The sequence below is a fragment of the Cyclopterus lumpus genome, chromosome 4, assembly GCF_009769545.1.
Source record: "Cyclopterus lumpus isolate fCycLum1 chromosome 4, fCycLum1.pri, whole genome shotgun sequence".
Lineage (NCBI taxonomy): Eukaryota > Metazoa > Chordata > Actinopteri > Perciformes > Cyclopteridae > Cyclopterus > Cyclopterus lumpus.
In genome coordinates this window covers 18,721,636-18,749,557 of record NC_046969.1, presented here as the reverse complement: position 1 = coordinate 18,749,557, position 27,922 = coordinate 18,721,636, and the positions used below count along the sequence as shown (strand labels likewise).

General features: G+C 43.0%; 2 protein-coding genes across 7 annotated transcripts in view; both read left to right on the top strand.

Moving 5' to 3' along the window:
* Nucleotides 1–4,972, top strand: part of LOC117729189 (unconventional myosin-IXb) — a 50,732-nt gene extending 45,760 nt beyond the window's left edge. For 4 of the 6 annotated variants that reach the window (XM_034530031.1, XM_034530029.1, XM_034530030.1 and 1 more), the window contains 9 exons: nucleotides 47–239; nucleotides 331–459; nucleotides 749–854; nucleotides 1,043–1,174; nucleotides 1,318–1,441; nucleotides 1,606–1,656; nucleotides 2,423–2,538; nucleotides 2,638–2,777; nucleotides 3,309–4,972. In XM_034530031.1, the coding sequence (XP_034385922.1) occupies nucleotides 47–239; nucleotides 331–459; nucleotides 749–854; nucleotides 1,043–1,174; nucleotides 1,318–1,441; nucleotides 1,606–1,656; nucleotides 2,423–2,538; nucleotides 2,638–2,777; nucleotides 3,309–3,859 (1,542 nt within the window). In that variant the 3' untranslated portion in view covers nucleotides 3,860–4,972. Of the gene's footprint in view, nucleotides 1–46; nucleotides 240–330; nucleotides 460–748; nucleotides 855–1,042; nucleotides 1,175–1,317; nucleotides 1,442–1,605; nucleotides 1,657–2,422; nucleotides 2,539–2,637; nucleotides 2,778–2,869; nucleotides 2,924–3,308 lie in introns of all 6 variants that reach the window. The other 2 variants (XM_034530032.1, XM_034530028.1) reach the window with 2 other exon arrangements.
* A 1,787-nt stretch (nucleotides 4,973–6,759) lies between these two features.
* Nucleotides 6,760–11,960, top strand: use1 (unconventional SNARE in the ER 1 homolog (S. cerevisiae)). Its single transcript, XM_034531728.1, has 8 exons — nucleotides 6,760–6,883; nucleotides 7,701–7,750; nucleotides 7,842–7,920; nucleotides 8,262–8,414; nucleotides 8,713–8,728; nucleotides 8,855–8,885; nucleotides 9,088–9,250; nucleotides 10,711–11,960. The coding sequence occupies exons 1-8, from the start codon at nucleotides 6,785–6,787 to the stop codon at nucleotides 10,891–10,893; spliced, it is 774 nt and encodes a 257-aa protein (XP_034387619.1). The 5' UTR covers nucleotides 6,760–6,784; the 3' UTR covers nucleotides 10,894–11,960.
* Nucleotides 11,961–27,922: the final 15,962 nt, after the last annotated feature.

Sequence of the window (27,922 nt, the reverse complement as noted above, 5' to 3'; positions counted from 1 at the left end):
ATTAGTAGACATTTTACCGTCTGTTGCTGCCTGTTTGAATCCACAGAGTGACGAGGAGTCTGGCGGTCTGCACTTCGGTGTGCGCGTGTGTCACCTGGTCAGCGATAAGAACCCAGTACCCATAGTGCTGGAGATGATGCTGGAGCACGTGGAGATGCACGGCCTCTACACCGAGGGTATCTACCGCAAGTCTGGCTCTGCCAATCGCATGAAAGAGCTGCACCAGCGACTAGAGACCGGTTAAACTCCTTCTATTTGACATTTATAACTGATAAATAATTTGTCATGGCTCCTGTATTGAATTTTCTGTTATGTTGGTGATGTGTTTAGACCCCCACCTGGTCTGCCTCGAAGACTATCCCATCCACACAGTGACGGGCCTAGTGAAACAGTGGTTGAGGGAGCTGCCAGACCCACTCATGACCTTCATTCATTACAGTGACTTCCTGCATACAGTGGGTGAGGAGGACATTCCCCACCAGGGGGCAGCATTTTCCAATAGACCAACTGTGTACTGTGCGTTTTCCTCATGTGCTGCTGGGTTGTAGACTGTTTAAGTTGTTTATGACAGTGTTACAATGTAACAATAGCCAATAATTACATGAAACTAAGATTGAAGTATTTAAGTTGAAAAACATTCATCAGTCATGATTAAAACTGAAATTAGGCATTTTCAAAAATATAATGAGAGCTGTAAGTGTTCATTGTATTTTATGGGGTTTGATTCATGATGTGTTTTCTCGTCTAGAACTGCCAGAGAAGCAGGAGCAGCTTCATGCTGTATACAAAGGGCTGGAAGAGCTTCCTATGGCAAACTTCAACACATTGGAGAGACTCGTCTTCCACCTCGTCAGGTAGGATTCCTCTCATGGGGGTCGTGTCTATTTTAATGTGAACATGACAAAACACCTTCAATAGATTGTCTTTTCGTTTTGTCACTCATCACAAACATATTCACTTTACCTCGGTTAAGTCGCCACTTATTATACAGTATGTATGTGCAACTAGATGAAATGCTAATACCTAATGAATTCTGTTGCAGGGTGTGTAAAGAGGAGGCTCACAACCGCATGTCTTCGAACTCATTGGCCATAGTTTTTGCCCCATGTGTCCTGCGCTGCCCAGATAGTGCTGACCCGCTGCTTAGCATGAAGGATGTTGCCAAGACCACCACGTAAGAAAAAATAAATAAATCTGTGTATTTCCATTTCCACAATTTTTTAAATGAATCCTTCATTCTGTCGTGCATCGTTAAGAAGTTATTACAGCTGTAATTCCACACAAATACGGTCTGACATCCCGTTCCTCCCCCTGTAGGTGCATAGAGATGATCATCAACGAGCAGATCAGACGCTACAATGAGAAGATGGAAGAGATCGAGCAGCTGGAGTTCGCGGAGGCTCTAGCAGTTAACCAGCTTAAACTCAAGAGGCAGAACACGGTGAGGAACAAACCCTGTGTCACTCTGGATCACCTCTGTTTGATTTAACGTGGTCTCTCAATACCATGGCAACGACATACAGTTTTAGATTGTTGCTCAGGCTTGTGCCTGGGTGTCAAGGAATTACATGGGTAACATGGCCAATGTTCCTTGTCTTTCTTTAGCACTACTGGCATTTACCTCTCAGGTTCTCAGCTCCTTACAAAGGAGTGGTGGTATGTATCATCGAGCTCTCCTAGTACAGTAGACCTAGCAGTTGTAGTGTGTAGTAGTGTGCCATGTAGAAGGCACCTGTGCATGGCATGTTAGGTGTGGGTGATGCTCTGGCTGTTTTATTCAACTTCTTTCTTTTTTTATTCTTCCTTACTAACTGGTAGTAGTTTGCATGTTGCTGTTTGTTATTCTTGTTCTCTTTATGAGAGGACAAGATGGTTCCGGGTTGGTTTCGCGATGATACTTTTGTTGTTGTCCTAATGGAAGACAATCGCCTGACAACATTGTGACTCGCAAAGCTTGATGGTTCATGCATAATGCATTTTTATTTTGTTGTGCTATTCCCTTGTCTTGTTTTGAGACTATAACGTTCTCAAAGTCATGTTATATTTGTTGTTGAGTGGTTTCTGTATTGTGAAGATGTGTCTTTTAACTTTTAGCATAGCTCCAACAAACTTTTTGCATCCTGTACGTATGTAAACGCCTCTGTTTTTAAATTGTTTACTGGCTTCTATTGTATCACAGCATTTTAGTGATTGTGTTTCACAAATGTGCTGCAGGAGTTATATGCAGATGCATTAATCTGCCCTCTTCTCTTTTCCTCACTAACAAAGTTTCAGATTTTGGGTCAACGGTTATGTGCACTTTGTGGCCATTTATATGTATTGTGTAATTATTCTATGAATGATTTCAATTTATATGATAATTACATAATGGACATTGTTGAGTTGGTTGAGGTATGAGCGTGTCATGTTCTGTGTTCTGCAGGTGCATGAGAAAGTGAGTTCTGATCTCAGCGTGGTCCCTGAGAACGAGCCTCTGGACTCGGACACGGAGGCTGAGAACAATCTGATGGAGCGCATCAAGTCCATCAAACAGGAGAAGTGAGGATTCTTTCTGTATTGTTTCTTTGTTAAGCATGGTGCAGCGTCCTTCTGCATGCTCTCATCTCTCTGACGTCCTTGTCATCGGTTTCTCCACAGAGAGGATCTGGCCTGCAGACTGCCAGAGATGGAGCAGACGGGTTCAGACCAGGAGAACTTTGACTCCGAGGCCTCGCTGAGCTCCGAGAGCCTTTTGGACGAGCAGCAGCGCTCTTCTGTTCACGGCTCAGAGCCTGAAGGTCAGTATTTACAGTCTGGTCCTTCCTTCTACCTGTTTCACTAACTCACCTGTGGGTTTCTGACCAGACCAGACCTGTTTTTTGTGGTGCAGGTCTGGACCAGTGATGGTGAATGGGGCAGTGACGTCTGCTCTGTAACCAAGCAGGTTGGAGGAACAGCAACCGTGTTTTTGTGTGTGTGTGTGTGTGTGTGTGTGTGTGTGTGTGTGTGTGTGTGTGTGTGCGTGTTTGTGTGCAAACATCTGCACACCCATGTATGCATGATTATGCATGTGTGGCACAGAAGCATGCTCAAACTTAAACCTAAATTAATCAATTGAACATTCGACACAACGTGTCCAAGCAGATGTTTGCCTATTTGTGCCTCACCAAACATCATTGTTGGTAGATAACATGGTTGCATGCTCTTCCATTGCTCTTCGCCCCCTCAAGATTATTGTGTGATATTAGAAAATCATGTTTATCTTCCACTTTCTCAACTCTTCCTCTGTCCTCTCTCTCTCTCTCTCTCTCTCTTTCTCTTTCTGCCAGGTCGAGGTGGCCCCCAGCTGAAGAGATACAAGCCAGTTTGTCCACCCAAACCACCAGACCTAGCCCAGAGACCTAAAGTTCCCGGTGGACACGTCTCTCTGCTGAGCCTCACCCCTGCTAGCTCCACGTCCTCTGTGTCCAGCGGCATTTCTTCAGCCTCTGACTCCTCCTCAGTGTCCATCAGGAATCTGCTGCAACGCCGCAACCCCATCATCCCAGGCACAGTTAAGCTCCCGCACGGCGTCCTCGCCCAGTCTGCTGCCTCAAAACCAACTCAGAATTATACCCCTCGTGAAAACCGCACATTAAAGTACTTGGTCAGGAGAAGAGAGCACCCAGGCCGCCGTAAAGACAGCACCCAGTCCCTCTACATCGACAGCCCTGAGTGTGACCTGTTGTTGCATTTGTCCTCCTGCCCACCCTCCACTTCCTCCTCCTCCTCCTCCATGATAACACCCTCTCCTCAGCACCAGCACGCCGACACTCAAGCCACAAAGGGCCAGAGACGCTTTTCTGACCCAGACATACCTTTTATAGACGATGGCGTCTGACCAAGGCAGAACAGAAAAGATAGACAAGTGAAGAGGATTAGAGGCAACAACCTTCAACAAGCCACGGATGACAATGATGGATTGTAGAGAGCCAGGAGAGGATGAGAATCCAGAATCACAGTAGAGGAACATAACCTGCACACGATGAGATGTGCAGTACCCACAGAGGATCTGAGTGACACAAAATCGAGGCTTTTCCAGTCGCTGTCGTCAATGAGAACTAATCAAGGAACTGCAAATATGTCTGAAGTCTTGTCTGCGATGATAGTAAAAAATAACTGGACAAGATGTTGCCGAGCACCTTTTCTATCATTTTAATATATTGTGGTTACTGTTGAGTTGGGACAGAGGCTGTGTTTTCTGTAGCCTCATAATGATGGACCAGCAATTTAGTTTACTTTCTCCTGTTGATTTTTTTACTTATTTGTGCTAATTCAAGGAGATATTGCAGGTTCCAGTCGCACTTTTCATTTCTTAGTTCTCTTAATGGGCGAAACATGCATGTTAGCTAGTGCCTTGGTATTGTACAGAAAGTTGACAAAAACTATTTTCTCATGTCATGTTACAGACAGTGCTCACAACGGGAGGGAGGGAGGGTTATGAAGAGAGGGTTCCTTTTGTGTTTATTGTACTGAACCCACACACGACATGTTTGAAACATTATCTTTCCATCTACAGGACAATAAACCCCAGATAAGAAGTCATTTTCTCACATAGCGAAGGGAAATGGGAGCAGCACACGCCACTTTTATCTTTTGAAACCGCAAAAACACAAACCCAGCCATGATGCAACAAGCTGTGCCACGATGTCTTTAAAGCTCCAAGTCCTTGAACTCACCTTTCCCCCTTTTCTGAAATGAACTTGGCTTCACTCAGCCGGTTCGTACCTGCCAATCAAAGTAAACAGTCCCATAAGTACCAGGTTATGCCGAAGCACATTTTTCAACCTAATACTAATGTTCCTCTCTGACTGTTTGAATGATGTTTGTCTGGATTATGAGGAAGATGTCCTGATGTGTAAAGTGTAACAGAGAGTGTGTGGTTGGGACTGAATGACGTGAGCTGTAATGATTATTAGTATTAACATGACAATACAGAACGTGATGCTTGTGACATCGGCTGCTGTGTGTTAATGAACTCTCCATAAATAAGTCTCTTCCATCAAGGGTTGACGGACGCACACTTTTCTTGTGAACACCAGAATTTGGAAGAAAAACAAGAATGACAATACAGAACGTGATGCACATTCACAAATGAATTATAAATTAATTAATGTTCTTTCATTTGTATACTTAAGCTTCTGAGCAGCACCTGAGTGTTCTTCAATCTGGCAGTTTTTTTCTTCTTCAAACAGCTCGATCTCTGTCTAAAGAGGAGGGGGGGGATTGGATACGTTCTGTTAAAACAGCCAAACCCAGACTTAAACTTGGGTTTGGCTGTTTTTAAATGTTAACGTCAACCTGGTGAATCTGCAGCGGTAACTTGATAAACCATAAGTCGTCTCAAAGGTAAGTAGAGAGCTGTGTTTTAACAGGACACTTAAAGGAGTTTGTTCAAGATCATATGTTTTATTTTCTGCATGAATCACTACATGGTTTTGAATTTCCTATGACCTGATGGAGAAGCAAAGAAAAGTGTCTACATGTTGCTTTTATCCACAAGGGGAAATGAATGCACCTTTTTTAAAATTGAAAGAAATGTTTGGAAGCACACACGATGACAGTGCCTTTCAGGGTTAACGGGAAAGGATTATAACAAATTTGTATTGTATTATAATTTAGATTGGACTGTTAATAGTAATTATGTTAGTTCTTAATACATGCAAATGACATGAAATATATGACCTACCTAATAGGTTAATGTAAGGTGTCTAAAGTTTGCAGTATATAACAGTGAACTCTCAGGCCCTGATATCACTTTAATACAAGTCACTAAAGGCGAATAAAAGCTAAAAAATATGACCTACGGTCAATCATTAAGCATTACTCTGTTTAAAAAGAAATATAAATTTAAAAAAGGAATTTAGTTTTTATTAAAGTTAGTGGTGTGGTTAAAAGTTCGGTTTGCAAATGGACTTTTTAGCATACATTATTTGTCACAGGTATCCCAAATTATTCATGTTCTCCCTCGCCAACAGAGATTACAGTCTTGGTGGCAGAAGTTTAAAAAAGACATCTGCTCTGAGCACAAACCATGAATGGCATAAATCTCTCAGGCCTCTTTCTTATTAGTCTCAATCAGATGATTTTCCCTCTTTTATTGGACACATTTTTAAGAACATACATCTTGCAGAGAATAAATATGAAGACCTATTATGAAAAATTTATAAAATGATTCAACGTCATCAGAATAAAAGTAAACAAAGCATCAAGGATAAATATTCTGCATAAATCTTTAAGAGATGAGAAAAATAAGTGAAATCATTATAAACCAAGCAAAAGTAAGGCTTTCTCCAATTGCTATAATACAGATGATATTCGCCCATAAAGATGATCATATTAATCATCAGAAATGGATGAGTGTAAATTATCCATATTAAAAATATATAAACGGGAGATATGGCAAGTCTACTCAAATTAGTTTTCATACTAGATAAATGATACAGGTAATATTAGCAAAAAATATGTATTTGTTTTGGTTTTTATTGACTTCACCTTTATTCAAAGGTTTGGTGGCTCAGAAAATGAGACTAAATTAAGCGTTTAAGAGGAAACATGTATTTATACATGTAACTATTTCATTGGGAATCATATCAACGGTTAAAACGCAAGATACACCTGTTGGACTAAATATGAATACAAAATAATATGTTGTGAATATTGCTGGTTGGACCTTAGACCGTACTCCGGGGTTGGACGCTTCACCGCGACGCTCGTCGCTGAGCTGATGACGTCGTAATGATGCGACGCTGCGTCAGCTGCAAACATGGCTTCAAGATTAGAAATCAATTTTATCCGTTTGTTGTCCCGCTGTGAATCTATAGCTTCTGAGAAACGAGCGGAAACCGAATGGAGGCTAGAAAAGGTAAGACGATGTCACCACTGGGGTCCTCGTGTCGGTCCGCGCTGACCTTCAGCCGCTCACGTTTGAAGTTAGCGTGACTGTTGTTGTTGTTGTGCGCTGCAGCGCCGAGCCGCCGAGTGTGTTAGCCACGTCGCCACTGAGCCCTCTGACTGCTTGTGATAGTCGGCCACCTTTCTGCGGCGTTCACCTCTCCGACTCGCGTTACACAGCGGACACGTTGAGCTCGCGTTGCAGTTGACTTGCAGGCTGCTAACGTTAGCTAACGTCGCTGTGGTATTTCAGTTGTTACTGGGTCAATGACCGTTAATGCGTTAATATCACCCGGCCCACGACTTCTTATTCCGGTTTAAGTTTGCAGTCCACTTGTCACACGAATGAGGTCCTGCAGCACGTGCTCTCTTTATGAAGGTTATAGTGTTCCGGGTTAGTGGAAACTGACAGCGAGGTGTTGGTTACACTCTACGTTAACATTGTGGAGCTGCAGTTTGTGATGCTGTTGAAATGTATTGATTTACAAGAGGCGTTTCCTTTGTCCACACTATTTATATCAATAAGAGTCGACTCAATTAATCATGCAAACTACAGCCTCCATAATGAACATACAGTTAAATCATCTCCTCAAACAGTTCCAAAAAACAACTGATAATATAACCATAACCTTTTAATGAGGTTAGATTTATTGCAGGGCTTTTGTATTATGCTGTATGGTGTTGGCTTAGTGTATCTACTGGTGACCCTGGCATCAAAGTTCACTCATAATCATACAAACAGATGTCACCGATATACAATCACTGCTTTTTTGTTTTCTGTCCTCTAGTATGTTGGAGCCCTGGAGGAGATGCTGGTGGCTCTGAGGAAAAGCCTGAGGTACTGTCTCTCTGGTGTTTCTTAATGTTGCTTTTATTATTGTTAATGTGTAACACATGTAAATAACAACTTCTTTTTGTTGTTGTTAAAGCAAACCAACTGTAGAAATACTGACTGAATATTCAAGGAAAGTAGATTTTCTGAAAGGACTTCTTCAGGCAGAGAAACTGGTCAGTGACAATATTTTACAAACATCCATCCATCCATTTTCAATACCGCTTATCCTCATTAGGGTCGCGGGGGCGCTGGAGCCTATCCCAGCTGACATAGGGCGAAGGCAGGGGACACCCTGGACAGGCCGCCAGTCCATAGCATTTTCAAAATTGTTGCCATTTTCTAGATTATATGCTGAATGTGTTTTGGTCACTTGGGTATTTGTGTGTTTAAAACATTTTCTGTATTTACTTATTTGTTATATGAGCTGTATACCTCACAAAATTGAAAAAACATGAATTGTACATTTCCTGTTGAGACTCTTTTCTGATCTCACCTCTCTAATGTTCTCGTTCAGTCTTCACCAACGGAAAAGGCTTTGGCCAACCAGTTCCTCGCCCCTGGGCGAACACCCACAATAGCCAATGAGAGGATGCCCGTCTCAAAAACTGTCCACATGCAGACGAAGGCCCGGTGTACAGGAGAGATGAGGGACGAGCTGCTCGGCACGGTAGGTTGAGATGTAGACTCCTGATTAGTCAAGATATAATGGTTCACTCCTGAGATGTACACACTGTGGACAGCTGATGGATGACGTCCGCATTGTTTTGCTCACTACTGATTCCACCTTCATCTAGTACTCCATTTGCAATTTAAAAGTTGGACATTTCACCCCTTGGCTGGACAGTATTTTAGCCTTCAAATGAAATACTTAAAGGTTTGGTAGAAAAACTAGAGTGAGAAAACAAATATTAAAGGGCCCCATTCAGTTAAATAAATAAATTGTCTTCTTTTTTTTGTCATGACAGGGACTGTCAGGCAAAGGTAAGAAATATCTTTTCAGATTCCAAAGTATCTTGAATTTAGTATCTTGACTAAACAATTATACTTCTATCATCTGATTTGAGAGTAATATTCTAGAAAGATGACGTTCCCCTTTCCTTTCCATAGGCACGTCGGAAACAGACCTGCGAAACAGGAGGTAAGTTGCACGTATACTGTTTTTTATTTTAATTTTTTTATTTATTAATTTAAGACTAACAAACAATGGTAGCTTCTGAAAAGCTCATTTCCAGATCTGTTGATCGTAAATCACTCCTCGCTGCTTAATACTTTTACAAGATGGCAACCGTAGTAGTGCCTGTGCCGCCAGTGAAATCTAAATGGTGTCTTGCCTTGTGCAGAGGTCTTCCTCTGGATGAGCGTCAGTCTGCTGCCGAGCTGGAGGCCGTCCTGCACCACCACCACAACCTGCAGGAGAAACTGGCCGATGACATGCTCAACCTGGCCCGAAACCTGAAGAACAACACTCTGGCCGCACAGAACATCATCAAACAGGACAACCAGGTGACTGCTTCATCGGACTGAATTTACCACATCAGGGTTAATGAGATGTAAACCTCGCAACAGCCAAAATAATTTCTTAGAAAAAGCTTTAATACAGTAATATGTCACCCTGTCTGTTTTCGCTGACGTTTCATTTGTAGACCTGCGTTCATCAGAGACATGGATTACATTTGTTTATGGGAGTAGTCGTACTATTCATCCATCCATCCATCCATTATCACCCGCTTATCCGGGGTCGGGTCGCGGTGGCAGCAGGTTCAGCAGGCCGACCCAGGCTTTCCTCTCACCCGCAGCACTTTCCAGCTCATTCTGGGGGATCCCGAGGCGTTCCAAGGCCAGCCGGGAGATATAATCCCTCCAGCGTGTCCTCGGTCTTCCCCGGGGCCTCCTACCAGTTGGACGTGCCCGGAAAACCTCTAATGGGAGGCGTCCAGGAGGCATCCTAACTAGATGCCCGAACCACCTCAGCTGACTCCTTTCGACACGAAGGAGCAGCGACTCGACTCCAAGCTCCCCCCTGATGTCCGAGCTCCTTACCCTATCTCTAAGGCTGAGCCCGGCCACCCTACGGAGGAAGCTCATTTCGGCCGCTTGTATCCGAGATCTCGTTCTTTCGGTCACGACCCAGAGTTCGTGACCATAGGTGAGGGTTGGAACGTAGACCGACCAGTAAATGGAGAGCTTTGCCTTCCGGCTCAGCTCCCTCTTCACTAAGACGGACCGGAACAGCGCCTGTTTTACTGCTGCAGCCGCACCGATCCGCCTATCGATCTCCCGCTCCACCTTACCCTCACTCGTGAACAAGACCCCGAGATACTTGAACTCCTTCGCTCGTTATTCAATGAATTGTTAACGCCCACTGTGTGATGAGCCGGTGGTCACAGTTAGCCAATGAGGAACTGGCGTTGATGCACTTTGTTCTACATTTATTTGACTGGCTGACTTGAGTGAGAAATAAGACGATTAATTATGCGCACATCAAATAATGGCAAGTCTCTCAGAATAGCATCAGTAAGTAAAAGGGTAACGCATGCACACTACTCCTTGCCTCCAAAATGTATGAATGATCCTACGTGGATCTTCGTCAAATCAGAATGTTTGAAAAAGTGGAAACCACGCCCGTGTTTATACATCACGCTCACCAATAGGCAAAGCTCTTCGATTAAGGCAAGAGGAGGCATGTGACTGCATGGGGAATGGCTGTTGTGGTTTTTATTAAAGAGACCCATTCTAAGATTAATGTTACATTTTCGTCTCTGTTTTAATATGTGAGATTTGTAATCTGTGGGATATGGTGTTTGACATGCAGTAGATGTAGTTTGGAAGTTTATTCTGTATAATTTTCTACTTCTGTTACCATAAAATCTAATAGTGTCTGAATACGAAAGCTGAGTTGTAGGCGCGAGTGCTCAGCGTTTATCTGTATGTTTACATCAGTTGTGTGTTCCTTTCCCTCCCAGACTCTGAGTCAGTCCATGCGTCAGGCAGACATGAACTTTGACAAGCTGAAGACGGAGTCGGAGCGGCTGGAGCAGCACACCAAGAAGTCCGTCAACTGGTTGCTGTGGCTGATGCTCATCCTGGTCTCCTTCAGCTTCATCAGCATGATCCTCTTCATCAGAATCTTCCCCAGACTTCGATGATGACCGTCTGCGATCTCGAACTCTTAGCGCGACGTCCTCCTGTGTTTACAGAGAAGTAACTACATAGGCCTCATAGATCTGCACAGCCCGTCTGTGTGTGTGTGTGTGTGTGTGTGTGTGTGTGTGTGAGATGCAGATTCGTAGTGGTCAGAACCAAAACAATCGAAACATTTGCACTTTTGAGACTAAACGACCTGATGGAAGTTAAAAAATGTGGTTTGAAGCATCTGTATACCTTTTTTCTTTTCTTTTTAAATGGAACATAAATGGAGGTGAAGAGCTTCTTGTTGGAGGGTTTTTGCGAGTAGCAACATAAGTCTTAATAGCCAGACAGCAGAGGCTGCGCCTTAATCGTTTTAAACCCCTCATCAGGGAGGCTACAAGTCACTCAATATGTGTATGTACTGTTTCACGGAGTGCGGCCAAGATCATCTTTTATAGAACAAGCATACATCTTAAAGAGTTCATAAACCGTCCGGCATCTAATGTATGTTAGCCACGGTTTAGCACTATATTGACTTAATTGAATATGTAAAAATTTGACTTGTGTGCTATAACGTGACTTTAACTGCCTCCTAGTTGACATTTATAAGCACAATATAAATGTTAATAAAATGTTTTATAACACTATACTGTTGCTATGAGGATATTTGCATATGTTTGTCAACAATTCTAACTTCCATGAAGACATGATATTATTATATTTACTATCTTTTTGTTCGTTATCTGTTTAAAGTGCAATATAGTGTCATGAGCCATTCATTAAATGTTTATATGGTGCTTATGAATGCTATATAAGGGCGTTAATGCGTTTGCCTAAAATGTAATAATAATACAAATTGCAAAACAGATTGCAAGCATCAATTTCATTTCTCACCTTCACGTTTTGGAGACATTCATCTTGAAGAGGTGTAGAGTGTTTTCCCGTTAGATGTTAGTTCACCACTCCTCATTATGTCCTCAGTCCTGTTTGTTGTTTAGGAATCTGTATGTTTTGGAGGTTTATTAAAAAAAAAAAACTGATGACGACTGATGTTGAAGTACGATTTTGTTCTCATTAAAATGGATGTAACCACGTGCATTCAGAGTGGCTGTTTTTAATTATGCATACATTCACAAGAGCGTAATTTCACGAAAGTATAAAGACTTTAAAATGTCCATTAATTGTCCTGTGCATGTACTGGGAGCCTGTATGACTTTTCCTCATGATAGAAATACCAAACTGCGCCCTCTGGTGTTGACTGTCTGCTGCAGTGACTCCATGTGGCCAGAGAGTGTCAGTCACATCCTTAACATATGAACAGTCAAACGGCCTCAATGACCCTCAGGGCCTGAACAAGGATCCTAAATTATCCCCACCACTCCATTTAGAAGTGATCTGAGGAAGCACAGTGACTTAACGTGACTTGATTTAGCCTGTTGACACTTGGGGATCACTGCTTGGGAACTGATTTTTCATGTGGACAGACGCACTGGCAAAGCTTGTCGGAGGTTAACATTCCTGCTTTGTTGTCAGTCTGACTGTTGAGCTGACTAGCTTGTCCAGGCTTGCAGTGCTGCCCCTGGCCCTTCCTCTCTCCTCGGCTGCTGCCCCTCCTCGCGGCTGGCTGGCTGGCTGGCTGGCTGGCTGGCTGGGCCGAGGCCTAGCCTGCCGTGTATTTTAGGATCCCTGGGGGGTACTTTGCCTGCTGGAAGCTGAGGTATGCAGGCCACCAGGAGACCAAATGAGGTTGTGTCACTGCAGAGGATCGTCATCCCTCAGTTAAATCACAGCTGTTTGCGCCTCCATTCTCAGGCCTTTGCTCATGCTGTGGCCGTATGATTGGCTCTCCGAGGCTGCAGCTACGGTGCGTGACTTCATCAGCGGTGTGGTTTCTCGTGTTCGTTGTGGTTCTTGTGTCCCATTAGCTGAAACAAACAGTTTCCTACACAGACTCCAGAGTCTGGGACGTGTTAAGTACGAGTTCCTATATTCAGCAAATGCCTCTAGATCTGTGGAGCCCATTAATGGCACTTTTAACCTCTGACCCCGGGAATCTGAATGAGTTCCTTCCTGCACTCTTTCCCACAGGGACACCCTGAAAATAGTACTTGACTGCACTTGTAAATTGAGCTGAATGAATCCAGTGTCATTGTGAAATAAGAGTCTTTATAGGTATTCTTATTGAGTGTTTCCAAACAGTTACTCGTGACTTTGACGATCCAGATATATGAGTAGCTTATAGAATTTGATGCATTGGTGTAGATTTAAGTAGCCAAACTAACCCAAGAAGTTCAAACCAGCTACACAGTAATTCATCAATAATAATAATAATAATTTAGTTATATTGTATAATACCCTGACAAGGATCATTCTGCCGTACTTAAGTAAAATTATGAATGCAGGGCTTTTACTTGTGTGGGAGTATTTTACCATAGTCTTTTAAACTTTAAGTAAAATATCTCAATGTATCTTCCTGGTTATTAAAGGCGAAGGAATCATTTCCACTGCTTTATAGATCAGTTACAAGCCATAGATAAGAAAAACCTTTGGGTAACAGAAAAACAGCAGTGAACAAAGAGATGTTTCTCAGCCCGGGATCCCAAAAACTGTTGTGACATTAGTAAATAGATTTTTTTTTTAAATCATCATTTAGGAGTTGGAAACGAGGTATATCATTTGATGTTGCACCGCTACTATTTGAGCTGGAATGTGTGTGTGTGCGAGTGTGTGTGTGTGTGTGTGTGTGTGTGTTTGTTTTAAATTGGTTGGATTCTTCCAAACGGCAGAGCAGTCCCTTCTCAGCACAGCGCTCCGGCTGTTAAACTCCAACAGTCCAATCTTTTTAATTTAGTTTTTGGCTGCAGCTACAGTGAGGATTTGGGTTGCCTACAGAGATGAAGGAGATTTTCCTTTCATTCTCTTTTTTTCCATGTACTTCCTTTAGGGAGCACAAGGGTAAAGAGGGCATTTCTTTTTTTTCTCCTTGTTTAGAATGTGCTGTAATGTTTATGACCTAATGGGAGCGTAAACGGCTGCACTTATTAAGCTTATACTGTGACTCGCTATCTCACACACGCACACACACACCCACACACACACACGTGCGCGCGCACTCCGATTAATGGAAAACAGAACTGATCTGCCGCCATCTTTACTCTCAGTCACATGAACATGAACACTTACATCTCCATAGTCAATAAACTCCTTGATTTCCTGTTATTGACAAACTGCTTTTATGGTTCAATCTTCCATTTTTTTCTTAATCATTTACAGTCAATGTCAGACAATGAAATTGGGTGTACAGCTAAAGGTTAGTGGAGTTAAAATACCAGGGACAATAATGGAAATAAATCTATTTTTACTGTTCTATCCCCCACAAAAGTGTTAAATGTTGTCGGCAAATCAAACCAACTCTACTGCAGTTAACCTTTACTCACAGAGCGGCATTAGAGTTTACGAGGCACAACTTGCATTGGTAAACTCGTATTAAAACATTGAAACGTGTATCCACCGAAGTCTGTGTCTTCTCATCACAGTTGCACCGGTGTCGGCCTCAATCTCTTAATCTCTCTTGTCTACACAGGTGCTGTGGAAGTGCCATTTTGTTTTCATGTTGCCGTTAGTTTCCCTCACCAGGACCCGCCTCCCCGTGTGTGTGTGAGACTGTTTCTGTCTGTCTGTGTGCTTGTGTTTCTGGCTCTTCCTCCGTGTGGTGGGGGCACATCACATGTTCACCAGTGTTGTGGCAGCTCTCTGACGGAGAGCATGTTCAAGTAGCTGAAGCACAGAGAAGGACCACTTTCACGTATGTGACAGCTGAGGATCCCGGTTGATTTGTAGAGAAAATCCACCAGGACGCAGATCACAGATAAACCCAACAGCCATAACTGTGTGTGTGTGTGTGTGTGTGTGTGTGTTTGTGTGTCATCCTCTGCGGCCCCCTATTGCTGTATCACTCGCAGCCATGTGGGTTAATGCACTGAACCTTCCAGCCTATTTGTCGGGCCGCGTGGTGTTGAAAGAGTCCACGGGGAAAGAAACAATCTCCCTGCTGGATTCTGCTCAGCTCCTTGATGTCCAGAGCCCAGGTAGCGCTACTGCTGAGAGGTTTAATTTCTTGGTTCTTTGCTTATTCCCCTTCCCGGGATTCATGATCTCCCAGCGGGCGGGACTGGAGAGCCCGGCTGTCGCTGGTACTACAGGAGGCTTTGTGGCTCAATACTGAGAAGAAAAGCTTGTCCGCCTCTTGCTTGACCATAAAGCCGAGAGTTTAATACCTGTAACTGGAGCAAGTTTATTTAGCTTAGCGTGGAGAGCGGAGACAAAGGGGAAAAGCTAACGGAATCCAACCAACACATATCATCTTGTTTGTTTAGTCTGGACTCAAACTAATGTGTTAAAAGGTCAATTCATCATTTCACGGATTTTGCAAAGAGCAGAAAGACTTCAGGAAGTTTCTGCTCCGGGTCAAGAAATAGTCCGGCACATAATCTCTATTTTACACTTTAGTTTTTAGAGCTGCAACAAAAATCAGCAATTATTATTTTGATAACAGTTTAAGTTATTGATCAAGCATTGTTGCCACACGGTCGGGAGACCCAGCTTCTCCTCGCATGTTAGAATTTGCTTCTTTTCTCTGCTTCATAGTATACACAATTAAATATTTGGGGATTTTGAACTGTTTTGACTCAAACAAATCATTTGAAGACGTCACACTGGTCTAAAGGAACTTGTGATACAAATATCTCAGAAAGGGCCTGGAGGGCTGTTTTCTCATATTTCCCATCTTAATGCTAAGCTGATGGCCAGTCAAGTTATTTTCCTAAAATGTCCAACTATTTATGTTGTCTAAAACTAGAGTTGGGACATGAGGGAAGAAGTCGCAGGTTACGCGGATCCAGCGCTTGTTTTTCTCTCAGTCGAGTCTCGCTCTGGGAATCGCTGCTCAGACAGGGAGGAGGCCTTGAGGGTGAAAACTGTCAAGGACGTAAAGGTGCTGTGGCAGACATTAAGTGGGAGCAGTTGAGGCTTTGCCTGGTGCTGCAGCCAAGACTGGGATGTGTCTTGGGGGATGAGGGGTGGGTCGGGGTGCTGTTCAACAAAAGTGATATGTTGGAACCAGGCACACCTCTCCTGGGCCTCCTCAATGTTCTCTCCCCCAGGAGGCCCCAAGCTGCCACAGCAGGTGCAAGGCCCCTCCTGGAACAAGGGAGGCTCCTCAGGGTAGCAGATTAGGGGTGTGTATGCATGAGTGTGTATCTAAAATATTTCTGTTTTTGCTTTCATCAGCCAGGTTTCTCTCTAGTTTCCCACTAAACCTGTATATGTTTTTATGCAAACGAACAAAACACTGAAACCTCAAAATGTCCCCGAAAACAAATGAAGCTGCTATTTAATTCAATATGGACATAATCAAATTTCTGTGTGTGTGTGTGTGTGTGTGTGTGTGTGTGTGTGTGTGTGAGTGTGTGTGTGGGTGTACAATACTGTGTTGATAAAAGGCCTGAATCCTTGGCTGAGCTGTTATTTGTTAGGATGTTTGAGACCAAGGTTTCTTTCAAGGGCAGTTTCAACGTCATTCATCTCATTTTTTTGTCCACTCGGTTGCTATGTCAAGGCCAACCAGATGGATCTTGATTAATTACAAATACAAAAGTGACAAATTTTGGCAACGAAAATCTTCCCCAAGGTTTCCTGCAACTTGTTGCGTTCTTAGTGTAGCCTCTGAGAAAATGCAGCCCAAACAGCGAATGTTATGATTTCAATACCAGAGATTCTTACTATTTTATTTTGCAAATGTACCATATTGTGTTCGATCATATTTTCTACCCCGCTTTGTGAGTGCACCAATCCCGCCTCCACCTTTCAAATGCATCATATTCCAACCAATCCAGATCAAAAGTGATGCAGCTTGTTTGGCTGTCCGGCTAACTTCAGCTCTTTATACGTAACTATTGATTCTTTAATCTTTAATAATGACTGGATGTCTCAGCGGGGGAGACAGGAAAGAGCATCTTCAGCTATAGAAAAGGTCTCGCGAAAGAGCTTGTTGGCTCCTGGGAACCACAATTTGACGAGTTGGAATATGAAGGGGATAAATCGTTCAAATCATAAATGATTGAACGTCATAACTCCTCCACGGTGAGGATGTTTGACTTTTGGCTGCAAAGAAGCTGTTTCTATTTGAGACCAGTGAAATATAACAGCATTAAGGAATTGCACCAATACGATTTTTTCAGTCTCGATACCAATATCAATATTTTGCCTTTAGGTATCAGCAGATATGGATTACCGATGAAATACAATTGTTTGATTAATAAACTGGGTTCCTCACTGTGTGAAAGTGACTGGGAACAATCTTAGTGTAAGGAAACATCAGGCTTTGAAAAACTAAATATAACAAATAAATATCTAGATATAAATGTACTGAATTGTTATTTATTAAAATAATGGTATACGATACCAGATCGGCCTATTATCACCAATTCCCGATCCCGATCGAGTAATATTAGTAGCGGTGCATCTGGTGTAAATAAAATGTGTGGTCTGAGTGAAGAATATATTTAATAGTCAAGCAAGTGCTACTTTTTATTCCACTACAATAATCATACAGTTAAAGTTAGTTCACCATTAAAACATATGACAATTTTCATGCAATGAAGATTAAAAAACCCAGCAGTAGAATATACAAAATGTCGCAATACTTCTTCCCCCACTGCTGATGATGGACACACCCCTGAGACAAAGTGTTCCTTCACACTAAGCGTACTAATGTGATCGTGTCCTCGGCTGGCCCGGTGTCCTCAGCGGGTCCAGTGTCTTCGTGCACAGCCTGGTGTGAACATTGCACTCCTCCGTAAGGCCTCGACCACTGCTGCTGTAACGGATACTAATATTGCATTGTCTCTCATCTGTTATGTATCTGTATCGCTCGGCTTCTTTCCCTACATCTCACGCTGCAGCAGCGCGAGCAATGGCAAGCCAATATTTCATGCTGAATTAAACATCAGAAGGTTGTGAGAAACCTTGACCTGCAGTTGTAATGCTGAAGCTCGGCGTTGGAGGCTTTTATTGAGTCTTTTGGCTAAACCCTCTCCAGGGCTGCTGCAAGTCAGTGGGATGATTGACTAAATGTGCTGTTGCCAAGGGAAAGTGAGAACATCTTCTATATTTTCCCATGTTCAACATCAGGTTTCTCATTGATGCTGACGTATAGCCTGACCGTGCTGTTGTGTGAGCACCAGGCTGCTGATGGGCCATGGAAGAACACTGGCACAGCTATTATCATATTGTTCAGGATGGTTCAAATGCAGGATCAATCCTCATCAGCCTCTCAAAACACACTGGAAATACACATTGAAGAGAGTTGATGAGTCAAAAATGCAATATACTTGTGCTATGACAGTATTGGGATTATAATTATTAATTACAAGTATAACAAAATCACAGCTAGTATTTGATTGCATGGACTTCTTAGGGCAGTCCATATATGTTCAATGGTATTGAGGTCAGGACTTTGAGAAGACCACTCCAAAAGCTTGATCTGAGCTTGATTTAGACCTCCCTAAACCATCCAATAGCAGCTAAGATTTAACTGTCTAGCTGGAGGTTTGATTTTGACCTGAAGAACTCAGGATTAACTTCTTTATTAATGCACCAACCCCACTGGTGATGCAAACAAAGACTCTTAATGTTGTTTGCCAGCTCCTTCTCGTTTCCCAGGGCGTCAAATACGTCCACATTGTAAGATAACTACAATGTGGACCCATCTGCGTCACTCTGAGACACTCAGGAGTGATGTGGGATGGAGGTGGAGACCAGGAGATCAGTGTGTGAGACCAGTGTTTGTTTCCCAACGTCTTGTTGAGTCCATTTAAACGTTACGTTAGTGATGTTCGTGACATGTCTTCCGTTCACATTTTATTTAGTTGATGTACTTATTTAGTTGATGTACTTATTTCAATTCACAGCGTTAACCAGTGGTTTACTGAGATCGTGCGCGGGGCACGATCGCCAAGGAGGAATAAGAACGTTTGTTTGATGTCCAACTCACTCGACTTTGTGTTTCCCTGTGTTCCAGCAACTTCTTCATCATGACTTGGATTACGTCTGACGATCAACAGTTTCAAGGCAAAGCGGGACAGTTTGATGAAGAACTGGGAGTTTTGTCCCCAGTATTTATAATATTTTGACTAAAAAAAATAAAGAAATAAAAGCAACCAAACTTTGTTTTGTTTTGTGACAATGAATCTGTCACAGAAAAAGTTCAGTTACAGAATAGTGTCCCTGAAACCTTTGGCCACCTAAACTTTACCTAAACGGAGTACACTTTATTAAATAAATACAGGGACATGTCCTGCTGATACAGTTGCATCATGTTCCCAATCATCACCTTTCTAATCTCAGCCTGCATGCTTGTTGGAATTGGTTATTTTTGCACACACTCTCAAATTATGCCCTAATTTGGGCTATTTTTTTTCACATGTTTTCAAACTGGGGGTTATTTATAGTGACCAGACACACTGTACTTTCACACAGCCGGCCTCTTTCAGGCATGCAATCTTCACACATATACACATACACACACACCAATGCTTCCACTCTGTCACAATTATAATTCCAGCTTGTGTAAGTCTGAAGCAACAGTTTGTTTTTTGACTCCCAGACCCCTCGCTGAACTTTTACACACATCCGACTCCTCTGATCCCCAACTTCCTCATCCTTCTCCTTGTGAGAACATAAACAAACACTGTTTTTATTATTGCCATTCTGCAAAGTTTCTAAAAACATCACGGGCCCCTCCCCCCCCCCCCCCCCCCCCCCCCCCCCCCCCCCCCCGGCTCCTCCCATTCTCAGTGTGCAGAGCGCTGACCCCCAGGGGTTACAAAGCAGCGCTGTGGTCAGTCAGCCCTGAGTCTCAGGATGTTGAAGGAGCATGCCCCCCGGGCTGAGGCTGGAAATAGGACTTGGGAAGAAGGAATAGTTAAAGCCTTGATGGCCGTCCCGGCGTCTGCTCCTCTGGGACGGAAAAGAACGGGCCACACACAAACACACACTCTAACCTCTCTGTCATGGACAAGAACTCGGACAAGAACTCGGGGGCGGGGCTTATGATTCTCCACAGGGTCAATAACAATAGTAAAAGGGAGACGGAAGAGGAAACTAATCAAGGATTCAGCCAGTTTGTTTGGCAGCCATATTGCTACTGATTTTGTCTGGGGAAGAGACGGTTCACACGTATACAATGCTGCTGGATTTATTCCACAACCATGCCTCGCTCTCAGGAAGTAATTAGGTATTTCCCCTTTCTCTTATTTGGTCTCAGTCGATTTGTGTGCCAGTGTGAAAATACATTCTGCAGCTGCCTCTCAGGTTTATTTTTGTAAGGTAAACTCCATTTTGTTTTGACTTTTCCCCCTTTATGAAACATTTATAGGTTGTTGTTAAGAGCAAATACATTTCAATTGCACAACATGTGTTCAGTGTTAAGTTTAATCCACACATTTAAAAAATGTTCTTGCTCTTTTCTTATCATTCATGGATTCAGAGTGCATTGATGGATATTTAAATGCTGAGAGCAGTGCATAAATCCATTCATGGAGGACACAGAGGGTCATTGTCGGGTCCCTGTGTCACTGGAATCCTGGGAATTTTTATCCCTGCTCTGATCTGCACTCACAAGTCACCCTGTGGGTGTTTTCACATGCAGTTAAAGAACTATCGAAAACTATAAATTACACATTTTACAGAATGACTGCGTCTACAGCCAATTGTATCCTTCTAATCATTAATCTGCACGTTAAAAAAGGATTATTAATTGCAAAAAGAATCCTCAAAAATTATTTGGTCAATTATTAGAGTCCTGAAGTTATTTTTAGTGAACAAATGTTCATGTCGTGTCCGAACAAGTCTCTGTTCCACTTGCTTCAGTAATTCAATGCTCTGTATTGTGCTCTGTATTGTGTATTGAGAGTTTACATATTCTAAGACAAATTGACTACTTTGTGATCTACTATTTAAGCACAGGAAAAACTACAGACCCCATAAAGAACTACAAGCCCAACATCTTCAACAAAACACATCGATCTGCTGTTATTACAGGCATGTTATTACAGGCATGTTATTACAGGCAGGGGCGGGGAGGCAGGGAAAAAGGTTACTGTCAGACCGGCCCACTCAATACACGGCACGTTGCCCACTCAATGCATCGCACGTATTGACCAGTCAGTGGCCTACTTGGAAAATATCCTATACACTTAACATTATTTTGGATGATTACAAAGAAATTACATCATATATGTTTTTTTTAATAACATTTGAATCCACCAATTTGCCTAGATGGACACATGGAATAAAATGATACTGGCTATTGTAACACTCCAATGTATGAATATGCTTAACTCTGGGCTAGTATCAGATGGTTATACAGACTTAAGGAATGAACGTCAGCAGAAAAAGACCACACAATAAAGAAACTGGAATCAGAGCGTAGAATTAGTATGAACTATTTTGTAGAAATGAACAGAACAGAACATACGATGGGGTGTGAACATCAGTGGTATCACTAGTGTTACATGCTGGGTGTGTGATTGTGTGTGTGTGTGTGTGTGTGTGTGTGTGTGTGTGTGTGTGTGTGCGTGTAGGAGTGTTGAAGGTGCATAACAAAACAATAAGTTAAGTAACAGAACCTAAACTAACTCTACCGGCCCAGATGCATTATAGTCACATGGTAATAAAAAACAATATCAGTATACTCCTGTGTTTTTATTACCTCACTACTTGAATAGGTTTTTGCAGCAGCTCACTCTTTTCTGCAACACTGTCCAGCATCTGCAAAACATCAACAGAGTAGCCATCAACATAAAAGCCTCCAGGTGCTGTTGAGAGAGTGAGCTCCTGAGCCTGTTTTTGATATATTTCAACGTTGGAAAGCTTCGCTCTCAAGCTACCTGTGGAACAGAGAGGGTAAGCAGGAACCTGTATGCAAGGCCTATGATGTGGTATGCATCCTACAGGAGTTTGTACTGCTTCAGAACTCGGGCAGTCCTTGCAACATGAGCACTTTTTGTAAACCATCTCTGCCTCATCTTCAGCATCCTCCGGCCCGGGTTCTGTTGTCTTGGTTGTGTACTCCTCAAATGCTTACGCCTTCAGCCTATCCCACTGTCGTGCCAGACTTTTGAGCTGGTTTTGTAACTCGGACATTGTTGCTCTGTCATCAAATGGCAGCAAACATTTGCTCAACTCTTGGAGTGCTGCCTCTGAGAAACTATTGCCGTAAGATGTTACCTGGCTGAGGTTCTTCGGGTCCAGAAGTGACAGATCAGCATACAAAGTGCCATTCTTGAGGAAACACTGGTGCATGCTTCCTGCGACTGTGTCCATAATTCGATTGTGGACCTTGATCTTGTATGATGTTTCGGCATCAGTCACAGCCTCATCTTGGGACATCTCTCCAGGCATGGGTTTCTTCCTTCTTCCCCGTTTCTGTGGCAGAGTGGTCCACACCTCCAGCCCATCTCCTCACTCTGCTCCTGTAGTTGATTGTTGGCCCATTGGACGAATTTGTCGGTCGCTGTCTTGACACTGGAAATCTCTGCTCATACCCTTCAGCTCTGCTTCTGCAGCTATAACCATCTGATGAGCTGTCAGGATGTCCATTCCACTTGTCTGAAGGTATTTAGAGACTGGTGACGTGACCTGGAAAATTCTCTGTAAGATCTGAGCTGTAAGTATAGTCTCATACTTCAGAAGCTAGCCGATGTGTCCCTGTGCATTGACTCGTGCCGTGGCATTGATGGTCTCTCCATCTTGAATGGCTGAGAGGGTGTGGAAGACATCAACATACAGGGCCCTGTCTGGCTTTCCAAAAGAGCCAAACACCTTTGTCACAGCTGCATCTTTGGACCACCAGCGCATTTCTCCTATCGAGGTGGGACGTCTGCGTCTTGGGTCTTTGCTCTCCTTCTCCCAGATATTCATCCTCTGGTAGGACTCTCTGAAGAAGACAGCCATGTTGTTCATCAGGGGAAAAAGAGAGCCACTTGCCAGTACACACTGTGTTCGTGATGTGTGAATAGCACCACACACACACACACATATGGATTTGAGTCGGGAACTTTTTTCGGAGAGCAGTGCAGAGAAGCCTTTGTGGAATTTCCTATACATCACTTCACATCCAGATCCATGGTCTCCAGCACGTCATTCACAAGTACTGCCCAGTGGATGCCTCACATCTTATCACAGCAACTAGTCGCTCTCATACCGTATGACAACAGAGCACTGATCGTGGGCTGTGATGTCCTGTGTGGCGTCGATCTAGACCGAGTACATTCCAGATTCCCGGACTTCAGCAGCGACGGTACTTTTCATTAGCCGTTGAATGGTGGTGATGATGTTGTCGATGGTCGTTTTGGATAGGAGACAAGGGCATCTCTACCTCCTCTTGAACCAGACTGGTCTATCTGCTTGCTCTTTTCGATGCAGAGAGTGAGGTGTTCCTTGAGACAGACGTCATACTTTCCCAGTAAAACTATAATTTCCAAAAGGTTACCATGGTCAATGGTGTCTTCATCAAGTGTGTATGCTGCCTCGCCCTGCTTGCCTCTGTAGCTCAAACCTCTTTTGCAGATGAGCTTCATCACATCTATAATGCGCTCCAACACTTGCTCTCTATGAAGCGACATCTGAGGTCCCATGAGAAGGTCCTGTATTGTGCTTCTTGAGGATCTGAGGAAATATGTCTCAGCGCAACCTCTATGTAGGTGGCTCTTCTCATGCTCTTCAACTCTCTGGTGTACGTGTGTGAGGTTGGACATGCCAGTGATGAAAGAGCTGCTTTCTATGGGATTAGCAAAAGCCAGACAAAGGGAACAGAAGAGGGCTTCTTTGTCTTGACTGTATGATAGCAATTTTCTGTTTGTGCCATCTTTGCAAAAAGACGCTCTCTGCACTACATCCTTGTCTGCCTTCTGCTGGGGGTGAAAACAGAAGAAGAGGTCTAATGAAATAATCACAATCACTTTCTGTGTTGTCATGCCCTTGACTATACCTGTCGTCATGCCCTTGACTATACCTGTCGTCATGCCCTTGACTATACCTGTCATCATGCCCTTGACTTTCTGTGTCATCCTGGCTGCTATCCCTGTTGCTGTCATCTTCAGTCTACATGAGTGGTAAGTAGGGATGATTATGTTAGTATGTTAAACCATTGACACAACACTATCAGCAAACTATGGTTGTATTTAGTATAAGTACCCCAGGTGAAAAATACATGTACTAAATTGAAATACACTATTTTTGTACTTAGTATATTAAAGTGTAACTTACGGTGTACCGTAAGTCGTACTTTAATATACTAAGTGTACTTTTTTGTACTAAAATGGTACACACTGAAGTTGTACTTAAGTATATGCAAGTATACTTTTCTGTACTAATTACTGTATGACCCTGGGTCTTATCTTGGCTCTGGGGCCCATGAATCATCAATCTAGATTACATATTAACATTGTTTATAATGTTAGTGTTGTGAATAACACAGTGATTTTAGCATAACATGCTAGCTGGCTAACTTAAGCGTTGTTTGACATAAATTGATTGACGGAAGAGATTAGATGAGTAAAGAAGATGGAAACCATGAGTGTGAATACAGATCGTGAGGATTAAATGTCAGTCAGTGATTATTGACTTTAGGTATTAGAGTCAATTTAACATGTTCGGTGAAGCATAGAATGTAGTCGGGGCCGGCGATGTCAGAGGGAGGGCCGGTTGGTGATGGAGGGGGGCCGGTATTGGACCAGCCCAACCCCGTCGGCCTACCGGGGGAAATCCCCGGTATCCCCTTTGGCCAGCCCACCCCTGATTACAGGCATGTTATTACATGCATGACCCCTCAACTCACTCATAGACTGGCCTCTTCTGCCCAGCCTACATATAGCGCGCAAATGTCTAATGTTCATTAAAGCCTGCTCGGAAACATTAGTATCGAATAAACAGCAGATTGTTTCTTTTCCCCGTTGTTTCTTCTTCTTTTAACTACCCTCCTAATCTAAACATATAAAGCCAGCGACACAAGCTTTTAGTTATTAGTGTAGTTACAAATGTCAAGTTCTCTCAGCAGTGTCTAAGAACTGGGCTGTTCTCTCTGTCCTGCATGTGTACACACACGTGTACATGTTTATGTGTGAAAGGAAGCAACAAAACAGCGTGTCCCCACATCTTCCTCCTCCCAGTGTAAGGGGAAGTGTGAGAGCCATACTTTGATGTTGTGCAGCACACACTATCTTCCTGAAGCCAATGCACTTTTCCCCCCTGAGCCCTCGCTGCTCGGGGAGCTGTGACATTGACCTGACCTTGACTGTCCTATGTATTTACTGTGCCTCTCTCTCTCTCTGGATGTGTTGCGATATGTGGATAAAGCTGTCACTGAAACATCCTCTCGGGAAGGGCATTCAGGTTCAAGCTCGCCATGCAACCAACGCTCCACCCCAGTTCCTTATCAATGATAAAGCTAATCCTTTAGCCCTGCACATGGCCTCATGGCCCCCGAACCGCCCATCTGTGTGAGAAAAAGAACAAATAGAGGGAGCAAAGGGGGACACAAAAAGCTGGGAAAATCTGGAGGAGGAGGAAGAGAAAATGAAGGAGAAGACACAGAGGCCGGGAAAAAGAAAAGGGGAGAAAAAGAAGAAAGTCAAAAAAGTTGAATTCAGATTTGAGAGTGTGAAGAAAAACAGCAGGTGATGAGAGTTTGTGCACGGAGAGACAGGAGTGGGCAGCAGTGGTGACCTTGACGGTCTAATCTGTTTATAGATAAGTGTGTCGTTGTCCATGTGTGGGAAAACAAGGCTCTCTGGGATGTGTGTGTGTGTGTGTGTGTGTGCGACCCAGGGTTAAGTGTCTCACACAAAGACCAGGGGTGAACTCAAAAGGAAACACAACACACATGATGGAGCGGGGAGTCACAGGGGCGGAGGCCGGGTTTACTGAAAGGTCCTCTAGTTCGGGACATTGTGACAGATAGAGTTGTCTGAAAGAGGAAGTCAAACCTTTCCTTTCGAAAATAAACTGCTATATGTCTCACTTTATCTTCAAAGTGGTTGGAGAATTAATTTGGTGAGCGTGACATATAGAACCATAGGAAGTAGGTGTCAGGAACAAGATCATGTGTTGAAATAGTGTCCTTTGTCATGTTTACTGTGAGTACTTCATTTCAAAACAGACAGACAGAGTTATGTAACTGCCTCTTACTATAAGCAGCAGCTTCCAGTCTGATACGAACAATGTTTAATGAAGCTAAGCTAACTTGTGATTATTTTCCTTTTTGATTATTTTGTTGGACTAACCCAAACACATTCAGTGTACCAGAGAATTGAGCTAAAGCAAATCAGTTATAACATTGCTTATTAAAAGCAATTAAATTAAACAAAGTAAAAATATCAGATAATTTAAAAAGATGTTCAAACAAGTAGTTTTGGCGAGGTACAGAAATAAGGGAGCGGAGTGTAAATTATCCAAATGGTGATATGGTTGTTATTGGTTTTCTTCTCGTCTTTTTTGTTTTCACGTTCCCGATTGGTTGGCGTTGTGACGAGGATGAACATGGTGGTTTAGTTGTGGGCTAAGTTAAATGGTCTTTATAAAAGTGAGTAAATAGTGAATTTGTTATATTTTTACAGCATCTCATCTTATCAAATAAGAGGCTTTCCAGGAGACAGCATTTTTATTTTGTATCTCCCCCTATAAGCATAATAAAACTCCTGGATTACATAGAATGTATTAGCTCTTCCTATAGTAATAAATCAATGAATCTTGAGGAGCATAAATGACAAAGGATAATGGGAAAAGCAGATAGAGTGCTTTAAATATCTCACAACATGTGCATGCATGACCGCTGAGACTCAGGGAGCATCAAACTGTGGACAGGAAGTGACTCTGAACGGCTGATTGACATACAGTATGCACTCTGTGATTCATAAATCCCCCCTAATGCATATCAAGCTGCTTTATAGATGGCACAGTGTACCCTTGGTTTCATTTTCATTAATGGCAGAGGTGATTGATCAAACTGAGACAGACTAACAGAGACAGACAGACTCCGTGGATCAATCCGGCAACCTGAAAGGCAGCCGTTATCAACATGGATTATCAGCATGGATTATCAACGTGGGTTGTGTGGTCTGTGTGGGAGATTTATCGGATCACTGAACGCATCATAGGGCACATAATCATAGTGTTGAGCAGGCTGCGGTGTTCTTTCCAAAAGCTTTAGTCTTCCTCATCAATGGCTTAGTCTGACATCTAGTTATAGTCAGCAGCTTCCTTCATCTTCCTCACTGTTCCTATTCCAGATAAGCTGTTTCACACAGTCAGCGGGTCTGCTGCTCCTTCACTCCACCCGAACCCCCAGGATCACCAGTTCACTCCATCCAGCTCAACCCCATCCCATTCACAAACTAGAACCAAGACAGGATCAGAGCTATTCATCCTAAAGGAAATGCTGTTGTCCAAGATGCTTGATATATACAGAGGGAAAAAAAGACATACATAGCATAAATATACTATATGTACGCAAGGTAAGATAAACTGAATTGATCCCACGAAAGTAAACTGAAGTGTCACAGAAGCAGTAGTACAAAGATGGATCAGACAGATAAGTAACTTGAAACAGGACTAAGACTACGCAGGAAGCTCTTTGAGGCGAGCTAAACGCTAACAGCGTGCTCACGGTGACAGTGATGCTTTGCAGGTACACTGTTTATCATATTAAACATCACAGTTTAGCTAACGTTCTGAAAAAGAGACACAGAATACCAACGCCTGCCACCACCCCCACCCCCACCCCCTCTGCGCGAACACACTGCACCTGTACAGGAAGAAGAGCGGATGGTGTTCCACATCACAGACCTGCTACAGTAGGATTTAGTTTGCATGTACATCTGAAACTCATTTTACTTACGAAAGTTAAAGGGGGAATTCATTGATTGAATGCAGATATGACATAACTTCCTTTCGCCATAGTTAATGTGTATTCAGCGTATCCTGATG

Excerpts from the sequence above, each read along its gene's own strand:
- use1 (XM_034531728.1), top strand. The coding sequence starts at position 6,785 with ATGGCTTCAAGATTAGAAATCAATTTTATCCGTTTGTTGTCCCGCTGT. Across the intron at positions 7,751-7,841 it reads GCTCTGAGGAAAAGCCTGAG|CAAACCAACTGTAGAAATAC; the intron begins GTACTGTCTCTC and ends TTGTTGTTAAAG. Across the intron at positions 7,921-8,261 it reads TTCTTCAGGCAGAGAAACTG|TCTTCACCAACGGAAAAGGC; the intron begins GTCAGTGACAAT and ends GTTCTCGTTCAG.